At 37.7% G+C, this 23,100-nt stretch overlaps 2 protein-coding genes and 1 pseudogene across 2 annotated transcripts; all 3 read right to left on the bottom strand.

Moving 5' to 3' along the window:
* Positions 1–2,363: 2,363 nt before the first annotated feature.
* LOC105024088 lies at positions 2,364–3,147 on the bottom strand (annotated as a pseudogene).
* Positions 3,148–13,063: 9,916 nt separating this feature from the next.
* Positions 13,064–14,014, bottom strand: LOC105024089 (olfactory receptor 2AT4). The gene has a single exon (XM_013131290.2). The coding sequence runs from the start codon at positions 14,012–14,014 to the stop codon at positions 13,064–13,066; it is 951 nt and encodes a 316-aa protein (XP_012986744.1).
* A 6,182-nt stretch (positions 14,015–20,196) lies between these two features.
* On the bottom strand, positions 20,197–21,147 carry LOC105024090 (olfactory receptor 1361-like). The gene has a single exon (XM_010893760.5). The coding sequence runs from the start codon at positions 21,145–21,147 to the stop codon at positions 20,197–20,199; it is 951 nt and encodes a 316-aa protein (XP_010892062.3).
* Positions 21,148–23,100: the final 1,953 nt, after the last annotated feature.

The following is a 23,100-nucleotide window of genomic DNA, read 5'->3' on the forward strand; positions in this document are numbered from 1 at the left end:
TGGCACATCTTGATGAGGCAATATTTGCGCATTCTTCTTTGCAAAAGCGCTCAAAATCTGTCAGATTGCGAGGACACCTCCTGTGCACAGTCCTCTTCAGATCACCCAACAGATGTTCAATTGGATTCAGGTCTGGGCTCTGGCTAGGCCATTCCAAAATGTTAATCTTCTTCTGGTGAAGCCGTGCTTTTTTGGATTTGGATGTGTGCTTTGGGTCGTTCCTTTTCATCTTCAGCTTTCTAATGGACGCCTGAAGGTTTTGTGCCACAATTGCCTGGTATTTGGAACTGTTCATAATTCCCTACAACCTGACTAAGGCCCCGGTTCCAGCTGAAGAAAAACAGCCCCAAAGCATGATGCTGCCACCACCATGCTTCACTGTGGGTATGGTGTTCTTTGGGTGATGTGCAGTGTAGTGCAGTGTTGTTTTTCTAAACATACCTTTTGGAATTATGGCCAACCTTGGTTTCATCAGACCAAAACACATTTTCCCACGTGCTTTTGGGAGACTTGATGTTGGTTTTTGCAAACTTAATCCGGGCTTGGATCTTTGTAAGAAAAGGCTTCAGTCTTGCCACCCTCCCCATAGCCCATTCATATGAAGAATATGGGAGATTGTTGTCACATGTAGCACACAGCCAGTACTTTCCAGAAATTCCTGCAGTTCCTTTAATGTTGCTGTAGGCCTCTTGGAACCCTGACCTGTTTTCTTCTCGTCTTTTCATCAATTTTGGAGGGACATCCAGTCCTTAGTAATGTCTCAGTTGTGCCATGTTTTCTCCTCTTGATTATGACTGTCTTCACTGTATTCCATGGTATATCTAATGCTTTGGAAATTATTTTGTACCCTTCTCCTGACTGATATCTTTCAACAATGAGATCCCTCTGATGCTTTGGAAACTCTCTGCGGACCATGGCTTTTGCTCTGAGATGAAAATGTCAGGAAAATCCTACTAGAAAAGCTGAACTTTTTTGTCACTTTAAATGATGGCAGGTGTGTAATGACTTCTATTTAACATGAGTTTGAATGTGATTGGTTAATTCTGAACACTGCCACATCCCCAGTTATAAGAGGGTGTCCACACTTATGCAAACAGGTTATTGTAAGATTTTTATTAAAAACATTTCCCCATCGAAGATTTCAGTTTGTTTTTCAATTGAATTTTTCAGATTATAGGTCACATTAAAAGTGGAAAAAGTTCTGACATTATTTATCTTTGTCTCTTTCTTTTAAATCCCAAAAACCTGGTATTTTAACAGGGTTTTGTAGACTTTTTATATCCACTGTGAATAAAAATAAACTATAAAATGCAGCAGCCACACCATCAAAAACGACCGTATTTTTGTATTTAAAATTGTTTCAAGGAAGCATGAAGTTACATCGCAAACCTTCCATCTATCGGCCAATTTGATCTATCCCTTCACCAGTACACTGACCCAGTTGAATTTTTTTGATAGTAACAGCTTTTCTCTGCCTAATGAGTCATGCGAAAAATCTGACATATGCAACCAGTGTTATCACACAGATGAAGTTTAGTTTTAAAGTAACCAAGAATATAATGTTTAACTAACAGTTTGTTAATGACTAATAGTTGTATCCTAATTTACATACTTGGTGTTTGGTAATGAACGTCCTATTTTGCATCAGCAACACTGACTCAATGACAAAAGAGTCATTCATAAGAAGACAACTGATGGCACTTTTATTCATAGCAACTAGTTTCTAAGTAATTCATAATTTTATTGTTAATCATAAATATAATAATGCAATGGTATGCAAAATCATGATCATACTAAACAGCTACTTCAATTTGGGTACATTTTTGTACCCTATCTTGTATCTTCATGCACAACCGACGTAAACTTAACATAGGCTGAAAGTAGTAAGTTAACATTAACTGTGAGGGCAGCATCTTGGGTAAAATAGTTAGCTAGAACATTACATAAATTGGTAAATGATTTAGCCTAGGCTACTCAAACGAACACCAAAAGGGTTAAGTAATATTCAATTAAATGGCTAAAGGTAGTATTTTAATAATTTATAGCAGCCATGAAAGCACAAGTTCTATAAAGAGCAAAGCCAAAAAGGACCAGCATTGGCTGGTTACACAGACACAGTCTTTTTCTGTCCATTTTGGATTTCAAGTTAAGACTGGATATTCAGTTCTTATTGTAAGGATTTCTGAACAACGTTTTTCAAACCAATGAGTCGAGGGACACCATTGACTTTATTCAGCTTGATGAGACAAATTAAATCCTTGCCAATGAAGCCTATCCACCCTGGTGAGCAAGTATTTTGGTGATAGCTGTCAGAGACAATGAAAAAGACATTGGAAAAAATCTAAAATGTGTCACCCATACAGCTACAATTTCCATATTCCGATATTGCTGGACAAATAAACAAAACATCTGGGTAGAAAATAAAGTGCAATGATGATTAGTTGCCCACTCCAGGTAGAAAGTGTTTTGAGTTGACCTTGGGTGCTTGCAATCTTAAGAAATGAAAAAATTAATGAGCAATAAGAGAATATTATAAAAGTTACTGGTACAAGTAATACCACCATGGCAAAGACAAAAGCAGGAAAACTATAAGGAGTTTGGTCTGTGCATGCTAGTTTTGTTATAGATGTATGATCACAGAAGCACTGTAGGATTGTGTTTGAGGCGCAGTAAGGAAGTGGATAGGCCCTAATTACCATAGAAAGAGAAGGAGGGTGTCCAAGCACCCATGCAGAGTTTTTGATAATCATTTTGTATCTGAGTGGGTAACAGATTGCCACATATCTGTCTAACGCCATTATCAACAGGATTATGCTAGTTACAGTTCCAAAATAGTGCACTAAGTACATTTGCAAAAAACAACCAAAGAAAGAGTCAGTTCCTGCCTGAAACCAATACCTGGCAATAATACTTGGTAAAGTTGTGGTGCTGAATAGTAGGTCAGACACAACCAGACTCAAATATATAAAATACATAGGTTTATGGAGAACGTTTTCAGTTGCAAACAAGACAAGAAAAAAAACATTTCCAATCAGAGTGCAAACATAAACAAGGAATAACACAGGCGAGACAAGACAGTAGTGGCTGAAGTCCAGGGAAACCAACGATGACAAACTTTGTGATAAAGCTGTGGTTCCCTTTTGACATGGTGCACCTCTTCAGAACCAACAACCTGGAAAGCAATGATCAAATTTATGATATTGAATTCCTAAATGAAGGTATTCATGTGTTACTTTAATGTAAAACATGCTTATGAGTAAGAGAAGGATTTTTTGACAAATACATTTCTAAGAGGAATTTAGATTTTTTACTGGGAATTTTATTGATTATTATTTTTCAAACATATTTGTTTCACTGTGTATTTTGTTTCCTAAATGTAAAAATGAACCAACAAAACAATACTTTGTGTAAGAGTTTTAAGAATAAATTAAAATAAGGTGTTCAGATCAAATCATGAAGTACCTTTATCACTGATCATTCATGTTATGACAATATGAAAAAAAAAAATCTTATCTCGATTACGAAGAGATGAAAGAAGTTCTTCAACAATGGCCTGTATGTTCACAATTCAAGTTTAAGACATTTGTAATTACACATTAACATTAACAACTGCATTATTTGCAATGAACTTATTGGTTTTCAAAAACTATCTCAACAGTGCATGAGTGAGAAATACAGTAGAATAAAAATCTAAAAGCAATAAACAAGTAATAAAAAAGATAAGTGATAAAATCAGTCTAACACTAGCAGTAAGCAGCATTAAGCAGGTTCCAGATTTCAGATGGCATTCAATTTATGTATTTAGTGACTGAAATAATTGATTATGACATCACCATGTCCTGTAGAGGGAAAAGCCACAAGGAGAAAGACTAACAATCAAGTTAACATGAGTCTCTTTTTACAAAATAAAATGCTGTGTCAGTAACAACATAATGTACACTCACTGAGCAGGTTTTTCATAGCCTTTTTGGATTTAAGTGAACATTTTACACTGTTAAAAAGAATTCTGAATAAAAAAAATCTTTGAACACTGAAATTCCAAATTCGAAACCGGGTAGCTCACATGAAAGGCTGAGTCGTTAACCACTACACCACAGAGCTATACATTTGCTGGGTGTCAGTATAGCCTCTTGTCTCTATCCTGAACAAATCCTCTTTTGCCACTGGCTGTTTGAATAGTTAATTGGCCATTTTTGAATGACACTGATACAGTTAATCTGACTAATGTTTCTTACTAAGTTTACCTCCACCACAAATAGCTTCTATGTATGGTGTTTGCCACTGGCTGTTTTAACAGCATATTTGCCAGTAATATACTTGACTGGTTTCTACTAACTTACTGGAATAGTCATAAGAATTGAGCAATTGCTAGCGAGACTGAAGATTAACTTTTCCATGCCCAAAACAGTTGCAGTATAACCGTAAACAGTTTCAGTTAAGGCTTACTATAACGTAACTACTGTATGTTATGCCAGCCAATGTGTTTGTCTATCCTGACCCAAAACACGCATGCACGGATGCGTAATTTGAAAATCCACCAGAAACAGTCGCAATATAACAGTAAACTGTTTTATTTCAGGCTTACTATAATGTAGATACTGTTTTAACCAGCAAAGTTTTCGTCTAAACGTAATAATTCATAATGCGTACTTTGCTTCGCCTGCGAGGAGATACGAACTGAGGACCTATAGTTGACAAGTCCGCTTCTCTAACCATTACGCTTTCGGTCGGTCACTCAGTAAGACACATTCGCTCTTCTTGGCCGACTCCGCTTACATGGTCTAGCAAAAAGAATAGGATATTTTTCAATCTCTTTGATATTAAGTAGAAATGTCAAATTAAATAAAGTGACATTATTACATAAATCTGATTCTCCATTTTCAGCATTTTACATGTATCAGGTTTTGCTAGTGATGCAAGCATTAGATGGCAAAATTGTGCTGGACTCCCCTCAATATTAACTAAGAAGTTAACATAAAACTAACTAAAAATCTATCTGATGATGTCAAAATGGTGATACAATATTTAGCTACTAATTATTTGCCTTCATTAGAGGTAGTGTCGTGTTTTCAAGCCAAAAGTAATGCATAAAAAATTATTCCCAAAAGTAATGTTGAAAACAGTAATGATTTCATGTACAATTTATGAATATCGGGACACTTGAATTTTTTGACCCTGTATCACTCAACACATTCACTAAATTAGTAATGAGTTCTAAACCCACAAATTGTCAACTAGACCCAATTACAACAAAACTACCTCCTGTGCTAGGTCAGCCAATGTTGAACATATTTAATTGCTCCCTATGCGTACCAAACTCGTACCAAACTCCCTATGCGTACCAAATTGCGTAAATAAAGCCTATTCTGAAAAAATCTAATCTGGACCCAGATATATTAAACAGTTATATGCCAGTATTGAACCTCCCGTTCCTCTCAAAAATCGTGTAAAAACTGTTTCCCAAAAACTGAATGCCTTCCTGAAGACAAATAACACTTACAAAATGCTCCAGTCCGGTTTCGGACCCCATCATAGCACTAAGACTGCTCTTGTGAAGGTGATACAGTAAATTACCATCTATTGGCATCAGACAAAGGTTCTGCATCCGTCTTGTTGCTTCTTGATCTTAATGCTACTTTTGTCACTATTGGTCACTACCTTGCCTTAAAATGACTGGAAACCCATATTGAGCTACGCAGACACATTGTAGCCTGGTTTAAATCATATTTTTTCTGAAAGGTATCAGTTTGTGCAGGATGGCATGTTCTCTGAAAAATCTAAGGTATGTTTTGGTGTTCCTGAAGGCTCGGTTTTGAGCCCAATATTGTTTTCACCATATATGCTGCCTGGGTGATATCATCTGGAACCACAATGTAAATTTTCACTCTTATGCTGATGGCTAAATATGACCACAAATTGCAGATTGAGGAGCATTTCCACAACAACTCAGAACCCTGATGCATGTGGCAGGGCATCCAAGCAATCACTGACTACCGGCCAAAGAACCTTACCCCCACAGCCAGCGATGTCTCCTTCACTGATGAGTTAAACAGGTTCTACGCACTCCTCAACAGGAACAATAAAGAGCCTGGTATTAAAGCTGAACTCCCCCATACCTCCCCCCTCAGACTATCCACCACAGAAGTGTCATCTGCATTGAGCAAGGCTGCTGGTCCTGATGGCGTCCCCGGGGGTGTGCTCAGATCATGTGCTGGGCAGCTGGCCAAGGTCTTTAACAACATTTTCAACGTCACTGGCCCAGGCGGTGGTCCTCACGTGCTTCAAATCTGCAACTGTTGTGCCAGTGCCGAAGAAGTCGACTGCGTCTAGCCTGAATGACTTCCAACCGGTTGCACTCACCCCCACAATCATGAAGTGCTTCAAAAGACTAGTTCTGGCCCACCTTAAGTCCTGCCTCCCCCAAGACTGGATCCCTACCAGTCTGCCCACCGATCGAACAGGTCTACAGAGGACGCCATCTCCACGGCTCTACTCTCTGCCCTGACCCACCTGGAAAAAACCAACACCTATGTGAGAATGCTATTCATAGACTTCAGCTCAGCATTCAACACTGTCATCCCCTCTAGGCTGGTCAACAAACTCCATGACCTGGGGATCAGCCCCTTTCTCACAACTGGACTCTGGACTTCCTAACCAACAGACCTCAGTCTGTCAATTTAGACAACTTCACCTCCTCCAACCTGACCCTGAAAACTGGTGTACCACAAAGCTGTGTGCTGAGCCCTCTCCTGTACTCCCTCTTCACCCTGTACACAGTTCCAACACCATCATCAAGTTCGCAGACGACTCCAAAGGGGGTAGGCCTAATTAGTGACAATGATGAATCATCCTACAGGGAAGAGGTCATGTGCCTGGCGGGATGGTGTGCTGGCAACAACCTGGACCTCAAAGTGAAGAAAACCAAGGAGCTCATTGTGGATTACAGGAAGTCAAAAAGCTGCAGCTACGCCCCAGTCCTCATCGATGGTACTGAGTTGGAGCGTGTGTCCAGCTTCAAATTTTTGGGGTTCCACATCTCCGAGGACCTTCCCGAGTCCCCCAACACCTCAGCTCTGGTCAAAAAGGTACCGCTGCACAATCGAGACCATTCTCACAAACTGTGCCACAATGTGTGGTTTAGCAGCTGCTCCATAGCCGGCCGGATGGCCCTGCAATGGGTGGTGAAAACCGCCCAACACAACATTGGTGCTCATTTGCCTCATTTGCACATCTAGAATGGAATTTAGAAATTGCCATTTGTACCCGAACAACTATGATCCCCCTTGTAACATTCACTATACCTAAAACTTGTGAACCCTCCTCTATTTGCCTTAATTGCACATTTAGTATTGCCATTTGTAATGCATTTGCCTTTTTTGCACATGGACACATTCCACTTGTAATGTACACTGAACAAAATTATAAACACAACACTTTTGTTTTTGCCCCTATTTATCATGAACTCAAAGATCTAAGACTTTATCTATGTACACAAAAGGCCTATTTCTGCCCTGTACAGTTAAAACCGGGATTCATCCGTGAAGAGAACACCTCTCCAAAGTGCCAGATGCCATCGAATGTGAGCATTTGCCCACTCAAGTCGGTTACGATGACCAACTGCAGTCAGGTCGAGACCCCGATGAGGACGACAAGCATTCAGATGAGCTCCTGGTTAGATGCTAACTGCATTTTGTTGTAATGTACTTGTACTGTCAATAAAGTTGAATCTAATCTAATGACACACATTTTTATATTTCAATGAAACAAGAACCACAATTATCTACTTTGGAAGCATGCGTTTCAGATATTAGGAGGTGGATGATAGACCTCTTGCTTTTAAACTCAGGAAAAAAATAAATGCTCATTTTAGGACCCAAGGAACAAGTTTTGTTGGTAGCTCTCAAAGTGAACTTCAACGGTTGTATCATCGTATCCAAAAAAAACTGCGAGGTACTTTGGCGTTCTCATCAAGCCTGATCTCTCCTTTGATTAACATATGAAATGTACACTCACCTAAAGGATTATTAGGAACACCTGTTCAATTTCTCATTAATGCAATTATCTAATCAACCAATCATATGGCAGTTGCTTCAATGCATTTAGGGGTGTGGTCCTGGTCAAGACAATCTCCTGAACTCCAAACTGAATGTCAGAATGGGAAAGAAAGGTGATTTAAGCAATTTTGAGCGTGGCATGGTTGTTGGTGCCAGACGGGCCAGTCTGAGTATTTCACAATCTGCTCAGTTACTGGGATTTTCACACACAACCATTTCTAGGGTTTACAAAGAATGGTGTGAAAAGGGAAAAACATCCAGTATGCGGCAGTCCTGTGGGCGAGAATGCCTTGTTGATGCTAGAGGTCAGAGGAGAATGGGCCGACTGATTCAAGCTGATAGAAGAGCAACTTTGACTGAAATAACCACTTGTTACAACCAAGGTATGCAGCAAAGCATTTGTGAAGCCACAACACGCACAACCTTGAGGCGGATGGGCTACAACAGCAGAAGATCCCACCGGGTACCACTCATCTCCACTACAAATAGGAAAAAGAGGCTACAATTTGCACGAGCTCACCAAAATTGGACAGTTGAAGACTGGAAGAATGTTGCCTGGTCTGATGAGTCTCGATTTCTGTTGAGACATTCAGATGGTAGAGTCAGAATTTGGCGTAAACAGAATGAGAACATGGATCCATCATGCCTTGTTACCACTGTGCAGGCTGGTGGTGGTGGTGTAATGGTGTGGGGGATGTTTTCTTGGCACACTTTAGGCCCCTTAGTGCCAATTGGGCATTGTTTAAATGCCACGGCCTACCTGAGCATTGTTTCTGACCATGTCCATCCCTTTATGACCACCATATACCCATCCTCTGATGGCTACTTCCAGCAGGATAATGCACCATGTCACAAAGCTAGAATCATTTCAAATTGATTTCTTGAACATGACAATGAGTTCACTGTACTGAAATGGCCCCCACAGTCACCAGATCTCAACCCAATAGAGCATCTTTGGGATGTGGTGGAATGGGAGTTTTGTGCCCTGGATGTGCATCCCACAAATCTCCATCAACTGCAAGATGCTATCCTATCAATATGGGCCAACATTTCTAAAGGGACCATTCCACTTCATGTTTTCTGTGTGTCCTTGTCTTGTCCTTGTATGGTCTTTCCTGTTCTTGTTTCTGTTAATCTGTATATTCAGTTCACCTGTGTTTAGCCCCCACCTGTTTCTGTTCTCCTCGTTTCTCAGTGTATTTAGTTCAGCCCTTTTCTCCTTGTCATCGCGTGTGTGTGTGTATGGACACCTGTGGTGCTCCTGTGGTGCTCCTGTGGTGCTCCGGTGGTGCTCCGGTGGTGCTCCGCTCCTGAACCACGGACCCCTTGAACTTTGGGACTTATTGTAGTGCCCGGCACTCCGTTTAGTTTTCATTATTTTGTTTAATAAAAGGGGGAAACCCTCAAGCTTCTGCGCTTGCCTCCGTCTCCATATCTTCAATCGTGACATTCAGCACCTTGTTGAATCAATGCCATGTAGAATTAAGGCAGTTCTGAAGGCGAAAGGGGGTCAAACACAGTATTAGTATGGGGTTCCTAATAATCCTTTAGGTGAGTGTATCTCAAGAGCTGCTTTTTTCCATCTTTGGAACATTGCAGAAATTTGAAGCTTTTTATCAAAAACTGATGCAGAAAAACGAATCCTTGCTTTTACCCTGATAAATCAATAAATTAACTTCAATTAGTGCTGAACACATAAATACATTTGGTTGAAATTTTTATTGAATGACAACAATGAAACATTTTTATAATACAGTTTTATATAGGAGTATATTTTCTAGATTTCTCTTAAAATTATCCTGTACATACATTTACAGTGGGTATCGAAAAGAATCACCCCCCTTTAAAATAATCACATTTTGTCGCTTTGCAGCCTGAAATGAAAATGGACAAAAACAATTTTTGTTTTATTCAGCTGTTTTTACAACATTTATAACATCCAAGTGAAAGATATAACACCAACTTGTCAGAAAAAAAATTACAAATAAAAAAACAGAATAACTGAGTTGGAAAAAAAATCACCCCCCTCCTAAAAATGACTCATAAACCCAACCAGGTTAATCACCTTTTCAATAGCAAAAGTTGTGGACAGGCACATGTCAGGAGATGTATACAAAAAAAATTCTAAAGCTTTATCAGTGCCTAGAAGCACAGTGAAGTCTATTATTACGAGGCGGAAGGTATTTGGTACAACACAGACCCTCCCTGGGTCAGGACATCACTCCAAACTGGATGAAAGAGTCAGGAGGAAACTGGTCAGAGAGGCCTACAGCAACTCTGAAGCAGTTGCAGGAATTCATGACAAAGAGTGGTCATTGTGAGCATTTGCAACATCACCACAAATTCTCCACAATTGTGGCTTGTATGGGAGGGTTGCAAGAAAAAAGCCACTCCTCAAGAAAGGCCACATGCAGTCATGACTGAGCTTTGCCAAAATCCAATACAGCTCACCATCCAAATAACATTTCTACAGTAATGCATGCAGTTGTTAATATCATGTTATAGGGTTGTTTCTCTGCAGCAGGGGACTGGAGCACTTGTCAGGATAGAAGGAAAAATGGATGGGGCAAAATACTGTCAAATTCTTGAAGAAAATCTGCTGTTCTCTGCCAGAAAGTTGTCAATGGGAAGAATATTTACCTTCCAACATGAGAATGACCCAAAGCACTCAGCAAAACTGACCACACAGTGGTTGAAGGAGAAAACGGTGAATCTCCTTGCACGGCCTAGTTAGAGCCCGGACCTAAACCCCATTGAAAATCGGTGGAATGACTGGAAAACAGCAGTCCACAAACGGTCACCATCAAATTTAACTGAACTTGAGCAGTTCTGCAAAGAAGAGTGGTCAAATATTGCAACATCTAGATGTGCAAAGTTAGCAGAGACATATCCCAACAGACTAAAGGCTGTAATTAAAGCAAAAGGTGGTTCAACAAAATACTGACTCAAGGGAGGGGGTGATCCTTTTTCCAACTCATTGATTGTTTTTCTTTTTTTCTGACATGTTGGTGTTATATCTTTCACTTGGATGTTATAACTGAGTAGATACAGCTGAATGAAACAAAAACTGTCTTCATTTCAGGCTGCAAAGCAACTAAATGTGATTATTTTAAAGGGGGGTGAATCTTTTCTATACCCACTGTATATTAAAGTGCATTTGCATATCTTTATTTATTATGCAGTAGAATGCTGGCCACAGTAGGTGTGGTTTTCAATAAGAATGGCTTAAATAATTTGCCATTATAATGATAGTACCGATATCTCAAAGGGGTATCCTTTATATTTTACAGTAGACTGACAGCCACCATTCTTAATAGTTAGCTTTTTAACCTAGCCAGATAAATAAATTCCCATTGATTGTTTAGAAAAGAAACAAGACAAACCAATAGAATTCACTTCTTTGCTGCTTTGGTTCCGTTAAACTTGTGGTCCAAATGCAATTAGTCAACACATTCTTCAATCCGTATTTAATGTGTTTCACATCAAATCCATTGTACAGCAGTAGTCTACTCAAGTTCAATTATGTATGGTTCAATATCACCATGTAAGATCAGATTCAGAAACAAATCCTTCAAATCATGAAAACAAGCCATGATAGTGCTTATTTTAAATTCAGCTATCTAGCATTATTTAGTCGACCAGGATGATGTTTAAAAAAAACTACTGCAGAGTGGGAAGATGAAGCACTATCAATCAATGACAACAGCGACTACACATAGAATGAACTTCTGGCGCGATCAGTGTAACGGTCACGTTCAGGAGGTATGAGGACACAGGCGCAGAGGTCTCAAAAGCACATTTTAATAAGTGGACTCACACAGTGCAGAACATAAGAGTCTGCAAAAACAAGGAACACACTCAAGACAGTAAAGACAATGATCAACCAGAAACACTGGCAGGAGGAACTGAAATAGGGACACGAGGGAGCAAACAAGGCACAGATAGAAACAATCAGAACAAGGACAGGCAGCATTCAAGAACAAAAGACAAAAACCAAACACCACAGGCAACATTCACAAAAACCAGAGCAAACTGAAACCGAACGGAACAGAACCTCACAGTTACAGTGTACATTTTTCAGATCTTCCTTGCCATTCCACCCTGTGACATAATACTGGGATTTTTGGTGGGCAAAAAACAAAACACATTCCCCTCAGGGTGAAGTGCCGCTTTAATAAAGATTAGTTCATATTAATAATGGAATATTCCACCCTGAAAGACCTATTCTTCCACCCATGCTCCTTCTTGATGTAGAAAAACAAAATTAAAACAAATGTAAGGACTTGTTAGATAGCTGATTTTCTTGTGGTCTCTGGTATTTTCATTAATTGGCCACAAATGTACAACAGGCCAACCAGAGTTCATCAGTTAATTATGCATTCTGGGATCTTAAGCACACCATGTTTTTGTTTTTTGGAGGACATGACATATTGAAGCAGGTGATGTTGTACATAATTCAATGACATAGTAGGACCCATTATAGAGAGCCTCTTTAAATGGAGTTGACCATGTGTATTTCTGTAAAATGTCACAGCAATATGTGGTTTGATAAATCACGTTGCTTACAGCAATTAAATCTAGACTGAATATTCAGAATGTATAAAGGGTCACTATGTATTGTAGAATGCCACATACACACAAGAAAATGGCCAATAATTCTCCTGTTTTCTTTTTTCTGCAACATTATAGTTTTGCATATTCCCTGGCATATTAAGATAATTATTAAAATGCAATAAATATGTGATTTAACAAATTCTGTTAATGCTTTTTACAATAAAATAACTATTGTACACTTATGAATTATGTTATTTGATGCATAAAACATCATATTTTTAAATGATTTGTGTACATACAAAAACTCTAAGTAAACACAGCATGTCTCAGAGAACCTTCGTTGCTTCAACTAACTGTAGTGTGATAATCAAACACATAACAAAACACAAAATGACAAACAAAAACACAGCATAATATTTACTATATTATATACATTATATCATTCTTATCATCCATTATTCAATGGACACTTGTGTTTGTCTAAATTGTTTGATCAAAATCTGTTTTATTTCCTTAGCTCTAAGACAATATATTAGAGGATTAATCATAGGAGGGAGCAGGCTATACAACATTATAATAACAATACGTACATCAGGGCTGAATACAATGCCAATGTTGCTGGACAAATAAACAAAACATCTGGGCAGAAAATAGAGGGCAATAATGATCAGCTGCCCACTACAGGTAGCAAGTGTTTTAATGCGCCCTTGGGTGCTCGCAATCTTAAGAACTGCAACAATAATAGAGCAATATGAAAATATTATGAAGGTGAGAGGTACAAGTAAAACCACCATTGCCACAACAAAAGCTGGAAAACTATAAGGGGTTCTGTCAGTACATGCAAGCTTTGTTATAGATGTATGATCACAGTGAAAATGCTGAATTTTATTGGAGGCACAGTAAGGAAGAGGATAGGCCCGAATTACAATAGAAAGACAGGGAGGGTGTGCAAGCATCCATGCAGTGAGATTTAGTATGTGAACGGTGGATTTCTTAATAATCATTGGGTATCTGAGGGGGTAACATATTGCCACATACCTGTCTAAAGCCATTATTAACAGAATAAAGCTAGTTACAGTTCCACAATAGTGCACTAGGTACATTTGCAAAAAACAACCAAAGAAAGAGACAACTCCTGCCTGAAACCAATACCTGGCAATAATATTTGGTAAAGTTGTGGTGCTGAATAGTAGGTCAGACACAACCAGACTCAAATATATAAAATACATAGGTTTATGGAGAACGTTTTGAGTTGCAAATAAGATAAGAACAACAACATTTCCAATCAAAATGCAAACATAAACCAGGAATAACACAGCTGAAACAAGACCTTGGTACTCTGGCTGAAGTCCAGGAAAACCAACAATGAAAAACTCTGTCACAAAGCTCTGGTTCCCTTTTGACATGTTGGAACCAACAACCTAAAAATTTATAATCTGGAAAGCAATGATCAAATGTTACTACATTAAAACATTTTAATATTAAAACCTAAATTATATTATGTAAAATCCTAACTTAAAGTATGGACTTTCACATAAACCATGCCTAATATAAGTAAGAGATTTGGAGAAACAAATGATTACTACCAATTACTAGTAAATGTAACAGAATACTTTAAAATTTCAACAATAATTTAATTGTTTTGGTTTATAACCATAATTTAATCTTTGATTAAATAATGATTGTCATGCATTACGTGTGATTGTTATGTATTAATTCTCCATCAAGTATTTATACATTACATAATTATAACCAAGAATGCCTATAATGATATATGGATCAAATGCAGGTGTTTAACAAATATAAAACGAAAACAATAATTTAAGCAGTTTAAAAGCAGAAATTCAAACAGTGTTGTGAAATCTAATGATAAACATATCCAGTTTCATACAACTGAAATATAATCAATAATTTAGAAAAATTGCTTTACCTCAATTACAATGAACTGAAATGTTCAGAGAAGATCTTCAACAATGGTCAGTGTGCTCCTAATTTATCTGTTTTGAGACAATTAAAGATGACGTTGACAAGTTCAGTAGAGGGCAAAGCCACAAGGGATCAAAAAAGATCTGTAGTGATTAGATTTGCTACTCTTATGATATTGTATTTGTAAATTTTAATTAAAAAAATCAAATCAAACTTATAGATTTATATACCAAACTTTTTACAAAATACATTTCATGGCATTTTAACTGGTAAAAGTCAAAATAAAAACAGTTAATAAATAATGCTTTGATAAAATGATTACAGTAAAGATATTAATAAAAGTATATATATATATATATATATATATATATATATATATATATATATATGTATGTGTGTGTGTGTGTGTGTGTGTGTGTGTGTAGGTGTATATAAAAATGAGATGTTAAATCAAAGGGGATAAATGACTACATAAAATTATTCTTAGGAAGAAAAGTTGAAGAAAATCTTTTAAAAAACTTGACTAAAAAGGTGTTTATTTTTTTGTTTTCTTTTACAAATGCCAATAGCATCTGCCTCCCTCAGATAATCTGGCAAGCTTTTCCAAAGGACAGGTCAATTGTGGCTGAAAGAGGCTTCACCAAAAGTTTATGTTCTGAACCTTGGGACAACCAAAAGACCAGTGCCACATGATCTGAGGGACACAAACTGAAAAGGTTTGAGGGTTTATTAGCTGCCAGTTAACTCATTGTCCTTCCCCCACTACTGTAAGACAGGTACTGTGGAGGCACACGTAAGGGCGAGAGTGAAGGTGTGCCTAATATATTTATTTTGGGGTGCTGACTCACACAGCCAGCGCAGTGTGAGGCAGATGGTATCCAAGGCAACTACCTTACCTGCCTGTGCCAGCAGCCAGCCCTGGGTCCAGCTTTTCCATTTGACAAAAGCATTTTTGGACGTGCTTTTGTAGGCAGACAAAATTATGACTGGAGAATAAAACTATCATTCCATTATTACTGAACATACAGTAATCAAGAGATCTCGAAAATATTTCTTTAATTTTACTTATTTACATGTACATTTTACAAATAGCAATTACAAATATCTAACAAAACAAAGTTCTCCAACATTGAATGTGCACTTGTGTTTGTCTAAATTGTTTAATCAGTTTTATTTCCTAAGTTCTTAGAGTGAATAATTAAAGGATTTATCATAGGACAGAGAAGGCTGTACAACGTTATAATAGCATTACAAAATGTTGCATAACCTTGAAGAATAGGTAATATATGTACCATTTGTAAATTCAACATGAGTGAGCAGGCAAAACATGTCTGTAACTTTTATGGGATTCACATTCAATTGTAGGTCATAACAGAATGGCACAATCATAAAACAAAATGTGGCAACAAAGAAAAAAACTGACCCCTGTTCAAAAGTCTGCATACCCTTAGTTCTTGAACCTGTGTATTGCCCCCTTTGGCATCAATGACAGCATGCAGTCTTTTGTAATAGTTGTCTATGAGGCCCCAAATTCTTGCAGGTGGTATAGCTGCCCATTCGTCTTTGCAAAATGCCTCCAGGTCATGCAAAGTCTATGGTCGTCTTGCATGAACCACATGTTTGAGATCTCCCCAGAGTGGTTCCATAATATTAAGGTCAGGAGACTGCAATGGCCACTCTTGAAACTTCAACTTTTTCTGCTGTAACCACTGGAGGGTCAACTTGGCCTTGTGCTTAGGGTCATTGTCGTGCTGGAAGGTCCACGAGCGTCCCATGCGCAGCTTTTGTGCAGAAGAATGCAAATTGTATGCCAGTATTTTCTGATAACATGCTGCATTAATTTTGCCATCAATTTTCACGATTCCCTGTGCCCTTAGAGCTCACACACCCCCAAAACATCAGTGAGCCACCACCATGCTTCACAGTGGGGATGGCATTCAGTTCACTATAGGCCTTGTTGACCCCTCTCCAAACATAGTGCTTTTTTGGTTGTGGCCTCGTCATTCCAAATTACAGTGTGCACGAAGTTGTGAGGCATGTCAAGGTCTTATCGGGCATAATGTAACCTGACTTTTTTGTGGCATTGGCACAGTAAAGGCTTCTTTCTGGCAACTCGACCATGCAGCTCACTTTTGTTCAAGTATCGTCGTATTGTGCTCCGTGAAACAACCACACCGTCTTTTCCAGTGCAGCCTGTATTTCTTCTGAGGTTATCTGTGGGTTTTCTTCAGACAGTTTTGGCAGAAATCTTTCTTGGTCTACCTGACCTTGGCTTGGTATCAAGAGATCTCGAATTTTCCACTTTCTAATAAGTGATTGAATAGTACTGACTAGCATTTGCAAGGATTTTGATATATTTTTATATCCTTTTCCATCTTTATAAAGTTCCATTACCTTGTTAGGTAGGTATTTTGAAAGTTCTTTTCTGCACCCCATGGTTCAGTATCTAGCCTACTCTGTGCATCCACGTTAGAGATAACTAACTCATTGACTATTTATACACAGACCCTATAATGTTATATTTGGCTCCATAGACTCCACTAAAGTTTCTGTTAATAACATAGGGACTCTATCATCAATGTACATAGTTATTGTTAATTACTTAGGGCCTCTATACAACTATTCAATCTCTGGTTCCTTTTTGATTCTGATCTCAAATTTGATAAACAAACGCTATTGTAAGAGGTAGCTATTTCCAGCTCCGGGCCATTTCCAAATTGAACCCCATTCTTACTTTCAAGGATCTGGAGACAGTTGTTCATATGTTAATTTCCTCTCATCTGGACTATAGCAACTATTTGTATATGGGAGTCTGTCAGTCTTCCTTGTCTTGCCTTCAGCTTGTCCAAAATGCAATTGTTACGCTTTTAACCGATACAAAGAAGAGAGAAAGTATCTCTCCTGTATTGGCCACTATTCTCTGCCTACCTGTTAAATATAGGATTAATTTTAAGGTTATTTTAATTGTTATTGATGGGTTACATGGATCAGCACCCTCCTATATTTCTGACCTCCTTATCCCCCATTCTTCCTCAAGGACCCTTAGGTCATAAGTCTTCCAACCATTTGCTTTTGTGTGCTCCATGGTTCCAATTAAAGTTTAAAGGAGACTGTGCCTTTTCTGTTGCTGCTGCAAAGTTGTGGCCTACTTTTATATATTAGGTATTCCACTAATAGCGAACATTTTTAATCACCCCTTAAGACCTGTCTTTTTTCTTTAGCAGTCTGCAAATGGGTAGGAAATTGTGTTTATATCTGTCATGTCCTATGAAATTATGTTTAGTTAGCTACAGTATATATTTTATGTACTGTTTTCCTTTTGCTTTATTAATACATTTGACTTGACATTATGCACAGAACCAGTTTAAATGCAGTTAAAAGGCATTTCCTTCCACAGATGGCAGCTTGTCCAAAGTCACAGTGGTCACATCATCTTATTGACATCCAACATGTTTTCCAGTTTCTGTGGCCTCTTCTGTCAGGTGACTCTGGGGCTTTTGTGGCCTCTCTCCTGTGACTCACAGGTAAGCCTGACCATTAGAAGCAATCTGAAATTTGAATATAACTGTACACATGAATGTCTATCTTGCTGTCTGTCATAGTCAATTTTCATTGCCCCACAAGGCTCTACTGAAGTAGAGCTCTGCAATAAATATAACAACTGAATCAAATGTGATTGGAAAGGTTGGTTTGAAAACCTACAGTCAAATCTCCTGAGGTGGTCTGCTTCAATGCACAAGCTTAAGTTTTAACCAAAATAGTCATGAGATTACGCCAAAATAAAAATTTTGCCATTGCTGTCATTATAGCATTTTGGTGTCTGTTTTTTTATAGTTGTCCTACACACTGGTATTGGGTCTGCAGCCAGCAATAACACTAACTTGTAGCCAAACAGCTACAGACAGAGAAAGCTATCTAACGTGAGCACGCTTAACTAGCTAGCAGTAATCACCGTCTACTGTGCATTTTGACCGACCAAATACTGTAGCTTCAGTAACTTGAAACCACAATTTTAAATATTTAAATATATAATATTTAAATAGATTTATTTTAAACTTAGATAATGTAAGTTTAAAATAAAAATACCATTTTACTTTCAGGTTGTTTGGAAAAAAACTGCAACCATTGGCTTTCAAACAAATCATCAATCTTAGGTAATTTGTAGCCTGTGATGTCACATGGGTTTAAGTTTGTGCATGCCAAGGAGACCCATTCTGCTCCATAATTGTTAATAAGACAAAATTGCATCTCAACTTTGAGCAAACAATAACTTTGGATTATACATAGCACAAAAATGTTAAGCATGAACCCATGTTATAAGTAAGCAAAGGGAAGATAAAAGGTTTACAACAATCACTACTAAGAATTGAGAGCTATTACGGTTACACAATGGAATTTAATTTGAAGTGTTTACATGTGCAGTTTATTTGTCATATTCACAAAACATAAATTTCACGTTTGCAAGTAGGGTTTACAACTACAAATCTACTTATGCAAATATTTAAGTCAGTGATTTACTTTCAAAATGACAGGTCCAACATCCTGAGCTTCTCCTGGCAAAGTAACAGAGAAACAAAAAGCTGGGCTAATTTACACTGCATGTGGGACTGTGGACTTTATGGCAGAACCAAGGCTTGTATACAAGCTACAGTGACATGCCAGCACAGTGATGCGTCAGTCATTTAAACAATTAAAGATGGATTCTGGGATCTAAAGCACATACAGCTTGTGTTTCATTTTGTTGTAAAGTCATAACATTGTACAAAACAAGCATGGACCTGTTTTTTCTCATGAGCACTGCAGTTGCAAAAACTGGATAGAAATATACACAATTATGTAATGAATCTTTAACTGGAATTAAGTTCTTATAATTTGTTGCATTTCTGAGAAATTTTTTGAAAATGAAAAGATCCAAAATAATTGATACAACTGTCTGTGCCAAAAAGTTTTAATGGACAATAAAGTTATCTCATTCATGCAATGTAGAATTTGTTCATGGTTCGTGAAAGCCTAGTTCTGTCTAAGAAGAATGCAGTACTTTATAGTTTCTCAAAGGGACAGTTTTGTTACAGATAAGACGGCAAACATTGTGCTAACAATCAATCAAATATATTTTATAAAGCCCTTGTGGTACTACTATTTGCTTTCTTTTTCAATATCGGTACCACTCAAATGGTTGGAAGACACCTAGTCATTCAATGATATTTCTATATATTTTTTTTTACTGTTATTTACATTGTAGAATAATAGTGAAGACATCAAAACTAGGAAATAACACATATGGATTAATGTTGTAACCACAAAAGTGTTAAACAAATAAAAATACTTTGATATTTCAGATTGTTCATAGAATCTACAATATTAAATGTATTATGATTTGTTTAACATTTGTTTGGGTACAATATGATTCCATATTTGTGATTTCTTCGCTGTTATTCTTCAATAGCAAAATAATTAAGCGATACCATTGAATGAGTAACTGTTTCCAAATTAAATTATACATGTGTAGACAATAATTTTAACACATGCTCAAAAACCTTGGATTCAATATAAACAGTTGTTGCTGCAATTCACTTAACTTCCACATGGAGAATACATTACATACTGATGAATACATACTGATACTTTAAGTACATAAAATAAATAGTTTTCCATTCTACCCCTATTGAAAGCGTACTTGTGTTTGTCTAAATCGTTTAATCAAGATATGTTTTATTTCCTCAGTTCTTAAACAGTATATTAAAGGATTGACCATTGGCGGGAGTAGGCTATACAACATTATAATACCAATACGTACATCAGTGTTGAATAGAATGCCAATACTGTTGCACAAATGCACAAAAGTTCTAGGTATAAAATAGAGGGCAATGACCAACAGCTGCCCACTGCAAGTAGAAAGAGATTTGACACGTCCTTCGGTACTCGCAATCTTATGAACTGCAACAATAATAGAGCAATAGGAAAATATTATGAAGGTCAGAGGAACAAGTAGTATCATCATTCCAACAGCAAAAAGAGGAAAAATATAAGGAGTCATGTCAGTGCATGCAAGCTTTGTTATGGAAGTATGATCACAGAAGCACTGCATTATTTTGTTTGAGGTACAGTAAGGAAGTGGATAGGCAGTAATAACCACAAAAAGACATGACGGGTGTCCAATAACCCATACAGTGAAATTGAGTATATGAATAGTGGAGTTTGTGATAATCATTTTGTATCTGAGTGGGTAACAGATTGCCACATATCGGTCTAAAGCCATTACTAACAGTAGAAAGCTAGTTACAGTTCCACAATAGTGCACTAAGTACATTTGCAAAAAACAACCGAAGAAAGAGATTACTCCTGCCTGAAACCAATACCTGGCAATAATTTTTGGTAAAGTTGTGGTGCTGAACACTATATCAGAGACAACCAGATTCAAAATGATAAAATACATAGGTTTATGGAGAGCGTTTTGAGTTGCAAACAGGATAAAAACAACAATATTTCCAATCAAAGTGCAAAAATAAACAAGAAATAACACAGCTGAGATAAGGCCGTAGAACTCTGGCTGAAGTCCAGGAAAACCAACAATAACAAACTCTGTCACAAAGCTCTGGTTCCCATTTGACATGATGATGTGGATTTTCTAATGAACAATCTGGAAAGAAATGATCAAATGTTATGCTGCAGTAAAATACCCATTCAAATCTACAGTGGCCCTAGTGTTCTTACTAGGGCTTTGACATGTGAAATAAAACCTAACAATGTTAATATTCTGTTAATATTCTTAAGTTATTAACATTCACAGAAATCTTAATATAAATAGGAGATTTGTCCAAACATATCACAGACAAACCCTTTTAAAGAAGTATATAAATGTTTTAGATTCATGTTTTTTATCTAATCTTATTATTTTTATTTATGGTTTTGTTTAACTCTTACGTATCCTAGAAACATACATACAGCAGGTTTTTATAGTGAGTGATGATGAACTGTACATTAATACAGGAACTGTATAGATACAGTAAAGTGATCAGCTACAACAGGCCATATGCAGGACTTTAGTGTCACAATACTGTGACACTAAAGTATAAAAGCTGTAAATTAAATAAGATGTTGGCAAATGCCATACAAAATCACAATAGTCCAAATTGTAACAGATTTATAGATACAATACAAATCAATGCTTTTAGTAAAATGTCTTTACCTTGACTGCAATGATCATAAATGTTCCAAAGAGTTCTTCATCAATGATCTGTATGCTCACAATTTATCTATTTACTAACTGGCATAATGTACAATGACGTTGGCAGGTTCTATGGAGGGCAAAGCCACTAGGGGAAAACCAACAAGCATGTAAGCATACTAGTTTTTCTACAAAAAGTAACTACATACTGTGTCTTCATCAATATCAGAGCACATTCCCTACAGAATAGGTTGCCCAATCAGAAACTTGGACTGTACATTGGGGAGAACAAATATTTGATACAATGCTAATTTTGCAGGTTTTCCCACTTACAAAGCATGTAGAAGTCTGTGGTTTTTATCATAGGTACTATTCAACTGTGAGTGACGGAATCTAAAACAAAAATCCAGAAAATTACTTTGAATGATTTTTAAGTAATTCATTTGCATTTTATTGCATGACATAAGTATTTGATCACCTACCAACCAGTAAGAATTCCGGCACTCACAGACCTGTTAGTTTTTCTTGAAGAAGCCCTCCTGTTCTCCACTCATTACTTGTATTAACTGCACCTGTTTGAACTCGTTACCTGTAAATAAGTATTTGATACATCAGAAAAGCAGAACTTAATATTTGGTACAGAAACCTTTGTTTGCAATTACAGAGATCATACGTTTCCTGTAGTTCTTGACCAGGTTTGCACACACTGCAGCAGGGATTTTGGCCCACTCCCCCATACAGACCTTCTCCAGATCCTTCAGGTTTCGGGGCTGTTGCTGGGCAATATGGACTTTCAGCTCCCTCCAAAGATTTTCTGTTGGGTTCAGGTCTGGAGACTGGCTAGGCCACTCCAGGACCTTGAGATGCTTCTTACGGAGCCACTCCTAAGTTGCCCTGGATGTGTGTTTCAGGTCATTGTCATGCTGGAAGACCCAGCCACGACCCATCTTCAATGCTCTTACTGAGGGAAGGAGGTTGTTGGCCAAGATCTCACGAAAAATGGCCCCATCCATCCTCCCCTCAATACGGTGCTGTCGTCCTGTCCCCTTTGCACAAAAGCATCCCCAAAGAATGATGTTTCCACCTCCATGCTCCATGGTTGGGATGGTGTTCTTGGGGTTGTACTCATCCTTATTCTTCCTCCAAACACGGTGAGTGGAGTTTAGACCAAAAAGCTCTATTTTTGTCTCATCACCTTCTCCCATTCCTCCTCTGGATCATCCAGATGGTCATTGGCAAACTTCAGATGGGCCTGGACATGCGCTGGCTTGAGCAGGGGGACCTTGTGTGCGGTGCAGGATTTTAATCCATGATGGCATAATGTGTTACTAATGCTTTTCTTTGAGACTGTGGTCCCAGCTCTCTTCAGGTCATTGACCAGGTCCTGCCGTTTAGTTC

This window comes from Esox lucius, chromosome 1, assembly GCF_011004845.1.
Source record: "Esox lucius isolate fEsoLuc1 chromosome 1, fEsoLuc1.pri, whole genome shotgun sequence".
In the NCBI taxonomy this organism is placed as follows: domain Eukaryota; kingdom Metazoa; phylum Chordata; class Actinopteri; order Esociformes; family Esocidae; genus Esox; species Esox lucius.

Bases quoted from the DNA above. Each gene is read 5' to 3' on its own strand.
- LOC105024089 (XM_013131290.2), bottom strand. From the start codon at position 14,014: ATGTCAAAAGGGAACCAGAGCTTTGTGACAGAGTTTTTCATTGTTGGT.
- LOC105024090 (XM_010893760.5), bottom strand. From the start codon at position 21,147: ATGTCAAATGGGAACCAGAGCTTTGTGACAGAGTTTGTTATTGTTGGT.